The 14,377-nt window shown below is 50.3% G+C and overlaps 5 protein-coding genes across 5 annotated transcripts; 2 read left to right on the top strand and 3 right to left on the bottom strand.

Annotated features, from left to right (window-relative positions):
* Positions 1-314: 314 nt before the first annotated feature.
* RPL44 (40s ribosomal protein L44e) lies at positions 315-1,589 on the bottom strand (the record flags this gene model as incomplete). Its single annotated transcript, XM_062884870.1, has 3 exons — positions 991-1,589; positions 869-933; positions 315-354 (listed from the first exon to the last, which is right to left on the bottom strand). The coding sequence occupies exons 1-3, from the start codon at positions 1,519-1,521 to the stop codon at positions 315-317; spliced, it is 636 nt and encodes a 211-aa protein (XP_062747774.1). The 5' UTR covers positions 1,522-1,589.
* A 559-nt stretch (positions 1,590-2,148) lies between these two features.
* Positions 2,149-3,156, top strand: QC762_104750 (uncharacterized protein; the record flags this gene model as incomplete). The annotated part of the gene is made up of 1 exon (XM_062884869.1): positions 2,149-3,156. One exon carries the CDS (start codon positions 2,149-2,151, stop codon positions 3,154-3,156), a length of 1,008 nt encoding a protein of 335 aa, XP_062747773.1.
* Positions 3,157-4,626: 1,470 nt separating this feature from the next.
* Positions 4,627-6,356, bottom strand: QC762_104740 (uncharacterized protein). Its single transcript, XM_062884868.1, has 3 exons — positions 5,446-6,356; positions 5,000-5,385; positions 4,627-4,933 (listed from the first exon to the last, which is right to left on the bottom strand). Exons 1-3 carry the CDS (start codon positions 6,057-6,059, stop codon positions 4,812-4,814), a joined length of 1,122 nt encoding a protein of 373 aa, XP_062747772.1. The 5' UTR covers positions 6,060-6,356; the 3' UTR covers positions 4,627-4,811.
* Positions 4,741-8,924, top strand: QC762_104730 (uncharacterized protein). The gene is made up of 9 exons (XM_062884867.1): positions 4,741-6,116; positions 6,168-7,133; positions 7,193-7,261; positions 7,321-7,423; positions 7,473-7,618; positions 7,680-7,823; positions 7,878-8,139; positions 8,195-8,534; positions 8,590-8,924. Exons 2-9 carry the CDS (start codon positions 7,015-7,017, stop codon positions 8,859-8,861), a joined length of 1,455 nt encoding a protein of 484 aa, XP_062747771.1. The 5' UTR covers positions 4,741-6,116; positions 6,168-7,014; the 3' UTR covers positions 8,862-8,924.
* A 478-nt stretch (positions 8,925-9,402) lies between these two features.
* Positions 9,403-12,015, bottom strand: QC762_104720 (uncharacterized protein). The gene is made up of 5 exons (XM_062884866.1): positions 11,772-12,015; positions 10,734-11,696; positions 10,608-10,675; positions 10,171-10,545; positions 9,403-10,112 (listed from the first exon to the last, which is right to left on the bottom strand). The coding sequence occupies exons 2-5, from the start codon at positions 10,957-10,959 to the stop codon at positions 9,582-9,584; spliced, it is 1,200 nt and encodes a 399-aa protein (XP_062747770.1). The 5' UTR covers positions 10,960-11,696; positions 11,772-12,015; the 3' UTR covers positions 9,403-9,581.
* Between the last annotated feature and the right edge of the window lie 2,362 nt (positions 12,016-14,377).

Raw genomic sequence — 14,377 nt, 5'->3', positions numbered from 1 at the left:
ACATGCGTACAAAACAGTTGCGGTCACTGCACCAAGGGCGCTTGTTCGGTCGTTGAAGTGTGAGGAAACTGGAAGCAGTGTTCGTGAAAAAGCGCAGACGAAACGCCCCGAGGATGGTATTGTTGCTTGTCCCGCGACCGAAACCACCCATGCCCATGTACATGATCCTCTATGCCCGGTATTCCCATGTCAACATCGAAATCATATTGTGATGCTCCACGACATGGCGCGGCAAATTCCCATGCAGGCAAATCCCGAAAACCAGAGCCAATGTCCTCAAATCTTCACCACCCACATTTCCAGCCGGAGCGCATTTAGAAGACGAGGGCAGCACCCTTGGTCTTCTTGTCACCACTGTAGCACAATCTGTCAGCACGTGTTCGGTCCGGCAACTGGTGCACCAAATTCGAGAGACTGCCGCAGAACCCTGTTCCATATCTTGACGTCGTATGACGTCGAGCATTTTGGAGATCGAAACATGCATCGCAAATATTCTCGTGGTGCAATAAGTCTATGTCGAGATCGTGTTGCCGATATTCGGAGGTGATTGGTTCGAAACATCATAGCTGCCCATCGTCCGGTGTCATGCTGACCGCAACAGCTCGAAAACCTGAATATGATTCTCCTGGCGTTTTGTACCCCAAACATCGAATTCCCATTGTATATGTGACGAGTGTTGGATCAAACTTTCCGTATGATGGTGTCGTGAGGCGTGTTCGTACTCGGAGTGGTCCTGGTCGCAGATTCGCCGCCGCGGGGTAGTCGGAAGCTCGTGGTTCACACAATCGGTTTTCATCATGCCGGTCGGTTTCGCAGGAGTCTCTCGAATTCGTGATGCTGGCAAGGAAAAAGGCGAACAAAAACTTACCCAAGCTCGAAGTGCTTGCAGCGCTTGAGAGGGAGCTGCTTCTTGGCCTTGCACGCGGAGCATTCCTATTCCACCCGTTTTAGCATACCTCCGTCCTCGATTCAGCGATCGGGTAATCTCACCAGTCTGAGAACGATCTTCTTGGTGGTCTTCGCCTTCTTGTGGAAGACGGGCTTGGTCTGACCACCGTAACCGCTCTGCTTGCGGTCGTAACGGCGCTTTCCCTGAGCGAAGGCCGAAGCCTTGCCGGCCTTGTACTGGGTGACCTTGTGGAGCTGGTGCTTGCCGCACTCCTTGCTCTTGCAGAAGGTCTTTCTGGTCTTGGGGACGTTCACCATTTTGACGGCTGGATGGGGTCGTGATGTGGTGTGGTTGACGTGTGGTGTCGTGGGCCAGCTGCCTCTCTCTTTGGTTTTCGCGAATTTGCAACAATTTCGCCCAGGGCTGCCGTGCAAGTGTGGGTGCACGGTCGAAATTTGACCCGGTCCCGTGACTTGCCGGCCTGTTGCGGGTTTTTGACGAGGGCAGGCCCCACCTTCAGCTTTTCTCCCCGCAACTCGCTCAAGCAGCTGAGTTCTGACACTCTTATCTTTTATCGGATTTCTTATCTTATCATCGTTGCTCGAAATGTGTTTGGTCTGCGCAATGCTCATCAAACGCCTTTGCAGGTTGCAGCTCTCCCACGTGCTCGCAGCCTCATTACCTTTTGCTGAAGCTTGTCTTATTGTTCTCTGGTCAAGGTGCAGTCCCTACGCATAGGCGCCCGTACCAGGCCTAGAGCTTTCAAAATATCTTTTTTAACCTTCACTGCCCACAGTGAGAGCCACTACTGAATGGTTCCATGTTTGGTTCCGTGTCACATCCGGTAACCAGATCATCAGCCTCGGACTGCGCCTGCTGCGCCGCTCCAGACTTCTTCACCCAATGCTTCCGCGCTTCTACCCCTGAACTGGCTATGTTGCACAATGCAACCAACAGATGCGTAACCTCCAATAACCTTCTGCTACACGAAACTCGAAATGGTTTAGCCCCCAGTTCAGCTCCCGGATCAGTGCGGGTTGCTCGCACTTGAGAGATTTGGCTCAGTCTTTCCGACATGTTATCACCGGGGGGGATAAAGCATCAGGTAGCTCAAACTGCCTCCACCATGCCGCGGTCATCTTCTCCATTTCTCTGTTTTCCTTCTTCTATTTTTCACGATGGTCTCAGTGATATCCTCTTGACAGCACCTGCCATCTCTCGCCTTTACGTACCTGGATCCATCTCTCATTGTATCTGTCATGATGGCAACCCTTGCCATGACCTCCTTCCCCTTTCAACCGCTTACAACGACGTACTCGAGACCTCCTGCTTGCAATGGCATATACATGCCCGGAAATATTTGGGTTATGGATAACGACCCTACCTGCCTTCCTCCAGGATTCGACACCGAGTCAACCTCCTTTTTCTCCCCCGGCATCGCTTGTCCTAGCGGGTACTGGAGTGCTTGTTCGGATTCCAAGGGCGTCAGTACGATCACCACGGTGACCTGCTGCCCAATATACCGAAGCGACATCTCTCTTTCTTGTGTTCCTTCTAATGCTGTACTCTCCGGACCTTGGGTGGACCATTTTTGCACGTTCAAAGCGAAATGGACAGGCAACGTTGTCACGGTCACCACATCTAGGAACGGCGTGACTGCCACCGAAACCCAGACATTCATATCTCCGCAAGGCATCAATGCGTTTGGCGTTCGCATGGTACACCAGACGACCGACATATCGCCCTTAAATACGCAATCAACCTCAAACACAGACCCTCCAATAACGACTTCCTCGCCCACAAGTCAATTGGGATCCTTGGAGACATCTTCAAGCCCGGACACCGCGCCAATAGCTGAACCAGCAGGTTCAAGCCTCAGTACCGGAGCTATTGCCGCAATCGCGGTGGTCATACCGATACTCGCCATTCTTGCTGGTGTTGGATTTTTCTTATGGTGGAGGAGTCGAAGGGCGCTGGCTGCCTCCTCGTTGCCGGAATCTTCGCCATTGGGAGGCCCGGCGTCAGAATCACCTGGATTTGGAGCGGGCTATCCGCAACAGAGCGGTTATACGCAACAAACAAGCACTTATCATGGAGCCGGTGGTCCACTGCCGCCCCAGTATGGAGTGTTTTCAAAGGAGATGCCAACTGCATACAAGGCTGCTGTTGAGATGCCGGGTGTGGGCAATACTCACGTGGAACTTCCCGCTACCTATGATATTGGTCCACAGGAATTACCGACAACGTCAAGGCAGGACAGAGAATAGCTGGCAGAGCAGTAACTGTAAATACAGCACAGTTCTTTGACAATAGAAGCGAAAGAGGGTCGTTACCATGAAACTATTCATTCAATCCTGGTGTTTCCAACATAGCATAGCACGGTGAAGGTGAGGAGGTAGACGGACGCTGTATGGTGACTCCCAGGGGTTTTATTGCTGTATCGAGTTTCTCCAGCTAGCAACTGATATCAAGTCTAGGTAGGTACCTGGCCACCAACATCATGACCAATAGATCAACGATACGTAATTCCATCAACAAATGCCCATGGCACGGGCAAAACAATGCAAGCAAACGATCCTCAGCTGCTATGCAGGAACCGTTTCCATAGCCCAAGTCCCACCACTGCGACCACAGTATTCACCATGAGCACCCACTCATGATTAAGTCTTCTTCAATATGACACTCGGCAAAGTGTGTTTGCCACAGTTAACCCCCTCCTGCGTCACCTTTTGACCTAAACACGGGTCACAATCTTTGCCGTGCTTTATGGCTGCGGGCCATTTGTTGATAGTGACGGACATCTCGGTTGCGCAGCCCGATGGGTCATTGCAGTACTTGTAATGCTTTGCGCACATGTTTGTGGAGGTGGTTCGTTGTCGGTAAGTAGTCTGAGGTAGTGTTGTGGGATGTTGAGTATATCTGGCAAGGCTGACTTGTCGTTGAAGTTTCGTGAGAATGTGTGTGGCAATTCTGACTTTTTGCCGGTAGCTTTGGCAGTCAAGAAGGGTAAGACTTTGAAGTGGGAATCGGGCATTACATGTACTAGAAGCTGCCGTCGGTTTAGTATGAAAGGTACACATGACGACTTACCAAGGGTCAGGTTTCGAAAACCAAGTGTATTCTTTGGATCGTCAACTCTGTATCGTAGGTATCTCATGATCTGATCATGTTGATGAAAAGCCTCCTCTTGACGTCAAGACACTCTTTCAACAGTTCAGTTGGGTGATTATTCGCGGTTGACTATGGTGCTCAAATACAAACATCAAAATCTAATGAAAGAGACATCAATCAAAGACAGTCGAACGTAGATATCGTCACATTAACCAAAACTATAATGACGTTGGTCTCACTGATGTGGGCTCCAAAAACAACTAGTACCTAGGTACCTAGTGAAGACCTGTCTCCGGCACAGGAAGGTTCCCTTTTTTTGGCACCCTCCCCCCAAAATAATCGGCATTGCAAGCCAGTAAAATGTTTAATTATTATCAACTAATTACTTTTGCGGTGCCATTTTTTGGAGAGGGTTTTCCTTGGTAACGCCTGTAGTCTGCATCGTGAGAGCCATTAGAATGTTTGCTGGGTCCCAACGCTCTATCTGGAACTTCTCCGGCTCGTGTTTTGTCTCATGTGGCCGGATGCTGATTGTGCAGTTCAGGGACAACATGGCAATTATTTAGTTGCAACACTGAAATAATTCAAAAAATCCATTATACCAACAGAAACACGGGGACAATGATTCGGGCCTTGGCTGATTCGCCACCTTGATTTCGCATTCCTCTCCTACAACAAATGGATGTGGTCATCATCGAAAGCATGCTTGTGAAACCTGAGATATACCGTGTCTGGAGCCAACATGATCCAACCCACATGCCTGGGATATTCCCCGTATTTTCCCCGTATCTTCCACATCGACAAATGCCACTCAGTGGCTGACCCCATTGCCGTTGGTTCCATTGACACCTTTAGCTTTATCTTCGTTCTCTTTCTCAGCTTTTAGCCTCTTTTGTCTCTCCAACCTTCCCTCGCTCTTCGGATCGAAGTATGCTGTTCAAGTTCACGTCAGCTATCAATTCGATCAACACTCCGACGCAATGCACCAGTAGTACATACGCTTTTCTCCAAAAACAGTCGTTCTAATGCCTCTCCTAGGGGTCTCGTACGATCCGGGAATTACGCGATGAACCACGGCTCGGTTGTCCCACAACGCAACACTCCCCACCTCCCACTTGAATCGTACATAATGGTCATCCGCAGAATGAATGTGATAGTTCAAGAAGTCCAAAATCTTATCGCCTTCATATTTCTTCAACTCGGCGAAGCCCGTGACAAAGCCGGGGTTGACGTTCAGTGCCCGGAGGCCAGTGACTGGATGAGTCCGAACAGCGGGGTGGTGGGTGTCGATTGGGGCACGGTTGGGAGGCACTTGCCAAAGGTCGAGGATGGTGTCGTACTGAAGACGAGAGGTGTGAACGGCGTGAAGACCGGACAAAAAGTTTCTGCTTACGCTTTGTCAGGACACAAAAGACATATGGGAGCAGTGACAACAATGAGCATACTTCATGGCATCCGACAGAGTATCGTACAGACCATAAGACGATACCCACGCCGTGTCACCACCAACAGGCGGGTGCTCTTCCATTCTGAGCATCGAGTAAGATGGCGGGTTGATCTCGAAAGAGGTGTCGGCATGGAAATCGCCGCTTGGCCAAGGGGTGTAGGCCAATATCTCCCTGTGATCTATGGTGCTGCCTCTGATGACATGATGGCGCGTGTCTTTCTGAGACGGGTGACGGTCGAGCTCTCCATAGTGTTCAAAGAGTTTGACCTGACCTTCAGTGGTCAGATCTTGAGAGCGGAAGAAGACCACACCGCGTTCGTTGACCAGCAGAGCAAGCTCATCGAGCTGTTGTGGTGTCAAGGCGGAGAGCTGGACATTCTCCAGGACGGTTCCAATCGATTCGGTCAAGGGAACCACTTTGATACCGGGGATTGAGAGCAACGATTTCTTGTCGGGATTGGCAAAGAGACCTCTGTCGGGCGCTGGGGTTCGCTCTTTGTGTGGTGGCTCTGGAGGGATATGATCTTTGATCTTGGGGTTAAAGTGTGGGTGGAGGGTGACTGGAAATCCCGAGTCCGGGGCAACATTGGCGCGTGCAGCAAGCTGGGCCATGTTTGCGGCCGAAACTTCCCAGTTTGATGTGGACTGTGGATATCTTTGGTCAGGAAGGTGCGTTATAGAGTCATGGATCGGGGTCGTCTTCAGCTCAGGTCAGTTCAGCTCTCCAGTCTTCATTCAGTCCAACATGCCCAACGACGCATCTCGCCCTTCAAATATCGTCTCAAACACCCAGCTTTTCGGCACTCTCCCATGATGCAACATTTGGACATCCTTTGCTATCACGATATTATGCCCGCTTAAATCCGAGGTTTCCATGATGGCTTGGAGTGCCATTCAAATGCCGTCCCAATCTGCTGGTCCAGGCCTTCAGTCACCCAACGCCGACGACAGAGAGCCATGAGACGATGCAGGCATCAAATGGCATTATCAGACGCCGAACCAATCCCACACCGTTCGTATGCATGATGCAGCACTAGGCCGGTGCCGTTACGGGAGTGTATACCGGGCGAGGGGGTTTTGGTGGTATTTCAAGAGACCGAAGGTGGAAACCCACGATGGTGACAGATGACGTGCCTCTCCATGTCTATGGCATCAAGCACGCCAAACTGGCGCAAACCCCTGCACATTTGCTGCACCACGCCTGCACCACCGCTTTCTTACCACATGTGAATTCAATTACAGGGTCGATATTCGTTGCAATGGCTCGTTTTCGTGTTTCCAGCTCGCTGAAATTCAAGATGCTAACAAGTTAGGCGCATGAGGAAAGCCGAGGACGTTACCTAAGTTTTAGTGAAAAAGAATGCTCCATCGAACTTGAACCCCATGTCGAATCGGTTGGGCCATGGACTCACATTTGGAGTATAGATAGGTAGCAAGACGTTGCGTTGCATGCAAGAAGTCGATCATCACTTTCCTCGGCGCCTTTTCAAGTGCTCAGCGTTTTCCTTTGCGCTATCTGTTTCACTTTTTTGTTTGATTTTGTTTGTGATACCCAGTCGACGCCAAAATGGCCGACGAAAAGCAACTTGAGAAGGTGACAGCGAGCAGTGTGAGCCAGAGCTTCACCGACGACGATGGACAAGAAATCACCTGGACAGAGGAAGAGGAGAAGGCACTGCTTCGAAGGTACGCTTTCCATGTCTTTGCTCTGACATCATGAACCATTGTTGACTTGACTCTTTCAGGGTTGACTTTCTCATCATGCCTCTCTTGATCCTTGGCTTCTTTGCCCTCCAAATAGATCGCGGAAACATGTAAGTTGAGCCATTATGCCCTTATTTCTATCACCATGACTAACATACGTTTAATCAAGCGGCAATGCCATGACGGATTTTTTCATGCAAGAAGTGGGAATCACACAGTTTCAGTTCAACATCGGCCAGCAGCTGCTGTCTACAGGCATCGTGCTTCTCGAAGTAGGTCACCATCAACCATATGTCTGAGCTTCAGACTAACAAGTCATAGATTCCCAGCAACATCATCCTGTATCGTGTTGGCCCAACCCTATGGATTGGCTGCCAGATTCTTGCCTGGGGTGCCGTCGCTACCTTTCAAGCCTTTATCAAGGGAAAGGGCTTGGGGCCATATCTGACGACCAGATTGCTTCTTGGGTATGTCCCTGCTACCTCGGGATATGCCACATTGAAAGAGAGACTAATCTTGATATTACAGTCTCTGTGAAGCTGGTTTTATTCCTGCCGGTCTTTACACCATGACTCGGTGGTACAAGCGTAGTGAGATTTCGAGGCGGTTCTCCTATTACTTCCTCGGCAACCTCTTTGCCGGCGCTTGCTCAGGTCTCATTGCTTATGGAATGTATGTTCTGCATGTTGACCGTTTTATTTGAAACTTTTCTGACCTTATCTACAGTTTGCACATGAGAGGTATTGCCGGTCTCTCTGGGTGGCAATGGCTGTTCCTTCTCGAAGGCCTCTTTACCATTGTCGTCGGCCTTATCTTCATCGCCTTCTTCCCCCAGTCCCCAGCCAACCCAAGATCCTTGATCGCAGGCAAGAGCTTCCGCTACTTCACCGAGAGAGAGTCTGCGATTCTGCAAGCACGCGTCTTCAAGGACGACCCGTCCAAGCTCCAGCCTAGACAAAATGTTAGCTGGGGTGAAGTGAAGGATACTGTAAGTCCGGCCAATCTCACCTGGGCCAGCAGCTAAGACTAACCAAAAACAACAGCTCACCAACTGGCGCATCCTCCCTCACTTCCTCACCACCATCCTCGGAATGGCTTCCGCTCATGCCCTGGGTGCCTATGCCCCCACCCTCGTCATCGGCTTCGGCTACGGCAGACTGCAGTCCAACGCCATGATGACAATCGGCGCATGGATTCTCTTGGTCCTCAACCTCCTCTGGGGCTGGCTCGCGGATAAGTACAGCAAGAGAGGGCTGATGGTGTTCCTTGGTGTCTTGGGTCTCTGGGTTTTCCAGCTTGGAAACCGCCTCCTGATCACCTCCCCTAATAGAGACCTCCGGTTCGGTTTCTTGACTATGGCTACTGCTTTTATGGCCAATTGGCGTATGTTACCCCCTCATCTCATTTCCAGTTGATATCACTGACAGATATGATTCAGACGCCGTCAACGGAGCCTGGCTCTCCCTCAACGCCAGATCTGCCGGCGAGCGCTCCATCACTATGGCTATCTTTGTCATGGGCGCGAACATTGCTGGTATTGCTGGCTCGCAAATCTTCCAGGCGCATGATGCGCCTGTTTATAGGACTGGGTGGACGATTATTGTTGCGCTTTGCTCAGCTTCGCTTTTCATGTCGATCGTGGCGAATGCGCAGTATTGGTTGTTGAATAAGTTTCAGAAGAGGGAGGGAGAGGATAGGTACAAGTACTAGATCGGGGGAGAATAATGGTTTTGAATGAGCGATACCCTGGTTTGGATTTTGGGAGATGCCCGATTATAGATGAATGGAAAATGATGATATGACTAGAAAAAAATGGGCTGTGCAGTGTGTGGCTCTAGTGGATGTTGTAGAGGATCGGTGGCGTAGATTTTGGCTCTGTTGTGTACGACTAGAGGGGCAGTGACTTCATAGCTTGAGTCGGTCCTTTCCCGATGGTCTAGGTACTTTGGCTTTGAAGGAACCTCTGGAGGGTTAGATGACATGTGAAATAAATGAGGGTGCCGCTTTGACCTTTTCGTGTTTCTATACACCATCCTAAATACCTACCTAAGCGACCTACCACACAGTACGACACCAAGACCGTGTACCGGGTCACAATAAACTGCGGCACAGGCCCACGGGAAGGATGCCACTCTATCTATACTCGCCCCAATAGCGTCACTCCAAGCCGATGTGGCTGATGTTGTTGGGAACGGGAGCGGCACGGTTCGCTTACAACACCAACTACACCGGTTAACTACCACTATCAGTGTGATGGTATTCTGAAATGTTTTTTTTTTTTTTCATTTTACTTTTTTACATTTCGTAACTGGTCCATCGTGTACTTTGACACAGCCCACCGGGTATAATCTTCGTTCCTAACATATCCCATCCATCTATTACCAGAGCAAAACCTTTTTTGTACAAGAACAACAACAAAACAAAAGAAACTTAAAACCCCTCCTTGGTAACAACCAAATCATGCTTCACCTCAATCCCCCTACCCCACTGCGAACTCGGTACCGGTCTCGAAGAAGTCGGCCCAGGTGTCCCGACCTTGATCTCCGTAGTGACCGAAGGCTTGAGACCCAGCTTGAGCTTGCTCACCGCATCCCCATACTGCACGTGGTCCTCCACCCTGTCCACCCTGACCTCCTTGTCTGACCTGTCATCACTCTGGAGCTCCACATCCTCGGGGTAGATGATGCTCCTCGTGCTCCCTGTCTCGTTGCGGGATCTCTTGCTCTTACTTGGAGCCGTCCCATCACGGCCGGAGGACTTTTGATAGCTGCCGTAGCTGTCGTTGCTCGAGTTCATAGAGGGAAAGATCTTGGCGACGAGAGGGCGGAGAGTAGGGAGGCAGGCACAGGTGATGCCGGAGCAAAGCTCACCAACGGACCAGCATGAGGAGGCGACGTTGTCCCATGTGACATCCTCGCTGAGGCGGAGGTACTGGATGCGGATAACGGAGATGGCGCAGGTCTGTGGCCAAAAGGTCAGCAAAATGTGAGAAGAGCGGTGAGACGAGAGAGGGACTCACAAAGAAACCCAAGCAAAAGATACCGATCAATGCGACCTTTTGGTTCTTCTTCAGGTTCAGCTTGCTAAGAGCTGGCAAAGGAACGACAAAAACGATAACATCGGTAACAATGTTGCCGGCCGCGTTGATATACCAGAAAGGCAGGTTGGGAATGCAAGTTCCCGGCGTTTCTGGCAGCCAAAACCTCTCGATGGGCGTGCAGGTGAAGATGACGACGAGTAGTTGGGAGATGGACCACAAGGCAACAATGATTCCAGCAAACATCACCACCTTTCTCATCTGTGGTGTCCCGAGAATGCGCCAGTATTGGAGGAGGAAGGTGATTTTGATAGCTGTCAATGATCCGTTATAGAGGACGATGGAGGTGTAGAATGTCTATCAAGGTTGTTAGAACATGTTGCTACCCAAAGTAGGTAATATGCTTGGAGCAGACGTACCCTGAAATATTTCCACAGCTGAGACCCGTCCACGACCGCGATGTGTTTGCCATGTCCATAAATTGTATCTAAGAAGATGATGGTCAATCAGGTATGTTGGCTTGAACCGGACATCTGCCCACGTACTTGAAGCGACCATGATCCCACTGCCCATCGCCAAAAGAAGGGCTATAATAGCAGCCCAATCGTCCATCCCGAATTGACGAATCAGTGTCGCACGGGAATAGGACCGCAACCCTACGGCAGTTGTGGCTGTCGTCAAGCAAACTGCCACGACGGCGATGACAACGCCGGCCCGCGATTCATACATCTCGGGTGCTAGACCCTGTGGTGGTGTAAAGGTATCCGACATCTTGTATGTGTGTGGTGATATAGTCTGGTGAAAGAACGAAATGCCGAGTCGAGGGTGATCGCTGATACGATCAAGACGACCTGACGGGAAGGTCCACAGCGGAAGCTATCGGCGGGAGCAGACTACCATGATATACCGTGACGGACCGGCGTCGCTTACGGGGGAAACCACGGACCTCTAGAGTCGGTCAGGGTTAGTGAGTGTGGTGTGTGCCGTTGGTACACGGCCTGATGCAAGACGAACGGCAGAAGGAAGGGAAGGGGTTGTGTTCTCTGCAAGTATTGCGTCCTGAGCGATATAAGTCACAGCCGTTTGGGTTCTCGACTTGTTGGAGTGTTCCCCGGATTCTTACAATGGCCCGAACGTTCTGCACGCTCAGATCTCCTGGGATTCACCCTCGTCGATAACCCCATGTCTAGGTTGTCCCCCTAGGAGCTCTGATTTCATGGCAACTGGTATTCTGCTACGCTAGGAGTAGCATCGCCTAGGCCTTCGATTCCGCTCTAGTGCCGCAATGCTCGGCGGGCGAGCTCCGTCACTGGTGGCTGCATCAGTAGCTCGATTTCCGGGGACCTCGAGTTTATCCGGAGGGGGCTTCCCAGGTTTTCTTTGCAGAGTCCCTCTCGCCCCAATGCAAGTCAAGCCGGGGCGGCAGGTATCAGATCTGGAAAGAGGTCCGGCTGTGTTTCCAGTTTTGGCACCTGACAATCTCTTTGAGAGGTCGAGGTAGTGATCTGCTAGCGTACAGTCTTAGTTGGTGTATCTATCAATGTCATAAAAACACTCCGTCCTCCCAAAGGTATCCGACTCACATCATTCCCAGTCATGCGCTGTTCCTGGATCTGGGACACGGCTCGGTAGTGCGTAAAAGGTCTTCCCTCTTGCAGTGCTACCAACTGCGTCCTCCAGTCATGAGTTTGGATCCGAGATGGCAGCCATCGTGTGATTGGTGGTGAGCAGAGCCAGAAGCAGAAGCTCAGAAGAGCAGGGATGGTGTTCCATGGTTCGTGGCCCCTGTCTCCCTAATGCGCGCCACGAACACCGCACAGATCTCTTGTTGAGCAGTGTGATATTTGGCCGTTGAAGAAAAATGGAAATGATGTGCAACCCCCGCAAGCCCGGCCAGTCAGAAAGAAGAAAACAGGTGGAAAGCCACATACTAAGCCAAACCGGGCCCTGCGACGTTTCTCTTACTCTTCTCCGCTATTGTCTGTGCACACGGGACGGGACCCACCGACCATCTCGGCCCTCGACTCCAAAGAAGCTGAAGAAACGCGTTCTTCTCAACCTCGAAATCTTGTTGGACTTCACAATTCTCATCACAGTACATACATACATACAGAGTCAATGCCAAGCTGTGCGTCCGCAGCAAAAGCTTGATCGTTTTAAGAAGGTCGCCGTTTTACAAGTTTCTAGCAATCCTTCTAGCTTTCATCGTGTTCGAGAAACGCAGTGATGAGAGCCAAGGGGGGGGTTGATCACCAAAACAGATGTGTGGCAACTCTGGCACAGGGGAATCATTGTTTGCGTTCCCCCCTGAGCTTTAACCAGCTAGAGATTGGCATCTTACAGCCCTCATTCAGCATGAAGATCGATCTCGTCTGCCGGACACACCGTGAGTGGGTGGCACAGGGGTTGCTGTCGATTTTCAGGGACACAGCAGTGCCGTGCAGCTCTTGGGAGAAGAAAATCCTTCCCAACAGCGTGGTTCAACGATAGTGAAGAAAGAAGCAACCACCAGATAACATCCATCTCTCGACAGCAGAAATGATGAGGAGGTTCTCGCCAAAACTTGGTCTTACATAGAGCCTGAAAGGGCCGAAACATCTGGCTGCAGGTACGGATACGACTTTGCTGACAGCCACACACCTCCTCACCTCGCAAGCCAAACGAAGGCAACAACGGATGCTGCTGCCGACAAAGCTGAGAGGTTCGTGGGAGGGCAGGGGCGTGCAGGCATCGCAATCGCTTCGACTTGTGTTTCGTTCACAAAACCTCAGTCTAACCCAAGATGTGATAGCTCGGTTGGGATAAGCCCTAAATCTCTTCGACTGTCTGCCCCCCTGCTTGGCCAAGGTGCCATTGATCGTGTCAGCGAATCTCGGGGGAGATCTCAGGATGGAATCCTTCTTCTGACCAGGAACCCCCGATTTCCCTATCGAGGATCTCATTCTAGCAGACACTCGATACTACATCATATATTTTTTCATAGATGTGGTGAGAAGAGTTCGGCGGTCGCTTAAACCAAAACCCGGTGTGACTTGCAAAGAGGTTGAAAGAAATGCAACCCTTGGCACCCACCGGCTCGCCGGACAATTTATTCCGCCCGCCTTGCGGAGCATTTCCTTGACATGAGGGTTGCATCGCTTGGCCCCAAGAACACCACCAACACAATATTTGTGGTTCGCACCCGAAATTGTGTTCAGGATGCCGCTTTTTAATACGGATACCATATCTTTGACGAAATAGAGCTTTATGCTGGACGATAAAACAGGTGAGATAAAGGGACTTGCTCAGAATGACTTGCAACTCGGACTACCTCACCACCGGCCGCACAGGCTGCCCTACCGGCACCTAGCAATCAGTTAAATTGATTAAATAACTAATTGGATTGCACAAAGTACTCCGAGCGCGTATACATTAATGATTAATCAATTGGGACTTGCCTACCCTATAAACTACTAAAATATATATAAGCGTAATAGGTTTTTTTTTCAAAGTAAAAAAAGCTTCGATATATATTGCTATCTAAATAATTATATAGGAATGTCGTGCTTTCATTTAAAAGTATAGCTTGCGTAGTGAATTTCATGCTTAAAGTCCAAAATCGAGATCTAGTACCCGATTGGGTGTTACAACCTGCACCAGAAATGGATACAGACTGCAAGGCAGTACGCCAGAGGTGAATATGACAGGATAATCGAAGGTTGTGGCAAGCGTCTCAGACACGGGTTCACTGTCAACAACAGGTTGTTCTAACAAAGAGCTACTGAAAGTAGATTGTAGACAAATGAACTTGAATTGCTTGCATGAGGAATCAGATTCCTCGACACGGGGAGCGCCCGGCACTCCCTCCTATTTATGTCAAGCTATCTACATATATTTCTGAAGTATCTTTGTACCTTGCTCAGTGTGCTCAGTGGTCTTGGCGGCTGAGCAGACTGAGCAACCTTTCATGATCAATGTGCTCAGTGTGCTCAGTGGTCTTGGCCACTGATCAGACTGAGCACCTCCTGATTGGTCGTATGGGGGCTTATGGGTCTTTCCATCCCTGGCCCAATGATTGGCTGAGGTGCCCAGCACCTCGGGTACCACCCAGTGGTTCCTGTACAGGAGTATTACGCTTGGGACGTAACATTGGGGTTAGTGGATAGTATTAGCTTTAGTTAATTAAGTGGGTAGTTAGGTGACTTATTTT

The sequence above is a fragment of the Podospora pseudocomata genome, assembly GCF_035222375.1.
Source record: "Podospora pseudocomata strain CBS 415.72m chromosome 1 map unlocalized CBS415.72m_1, whole genome shotgun sequence".
Lineage (NCBI taxonomy): Eukaryota > Fungi > Ascomycota > Sordariomycetes > Sordariales > Podosporaceae > Podospora > Podospora pseudocomata.
The sequence above is the reverse complement of the archived record's forward strand: the minus strand, read 5'-3'. Positions and strand labels throughout refer to the sequence as shown.

Excerpts from the sequence above, each read along its gene's own strand:
- QC762_104720 (XM_062884866.1), bottom strand. The coding sequence starts at position 10,959 with ATGTCGGATACCTTTACACCACCACAGGGTCTAGCACCCGAGATGTAT. Across the intron at positions 10,676-10,733 it reads TGGGATCATGGTCGCTTCAA|ATACAATTTATGGACATGGC; the intron begins GTACGTGGGCAG and ends TCATCTTCTTAG. Across the intron at positions 10,113-10,170 it reads TCTTTTGCTTGGGTTTCTTT|ACCTGCGCCATCTCCGTTAT; the intron begins GTGAGTCCCTCT and ends TTTTGGCCACAG.
- QC762_104730 (XM_062884867.1), top strand. The coding sequence starts at position 7,015 with ATGGCCGACGAAAAGCAACTTGAGAAGGTGACAGCGAGCAGTGTGAGC. Across the intron at positions 7,424-7,472 it reads CAGGCATCGTGCTTCTCGAA|ATTCCCAGCAACATCATCCT; the intron begins GTAGGTCACCAT and ends AACAAGTCATAG. Across the intron at positions 7,824-7,877 it reads GGTCTCATTGCTTATGGAAT|TTTGCACATGAGAGGTATTG; the intron begins GTATGTTCTGCA and ends CCTTATCTACAG.
- QC762_104740 (XM_062884868.1), bottom strand. The coding sequence starts at position 6,059 with ATGGCCCAGCTTGCTGCACGCGCCAATGTTGCCCCGGACTCGGGATTT. Across the intron at positions 5,386-5,445 it reads ACTCTGTCGGATGCCATGAA|AAACTTTTTGTCCGGTCTTC; the intron begins GTATGCTCATTG and ends AAGCGTAAGCAG. Across the intron at positions 4,934-4,999 it reads GACTGTTTTTGGAGAAAAGC|CATACTTCGATCCGAAGAGC; the intron begins GTATGTACTACT and ends GAACTTGAACAG.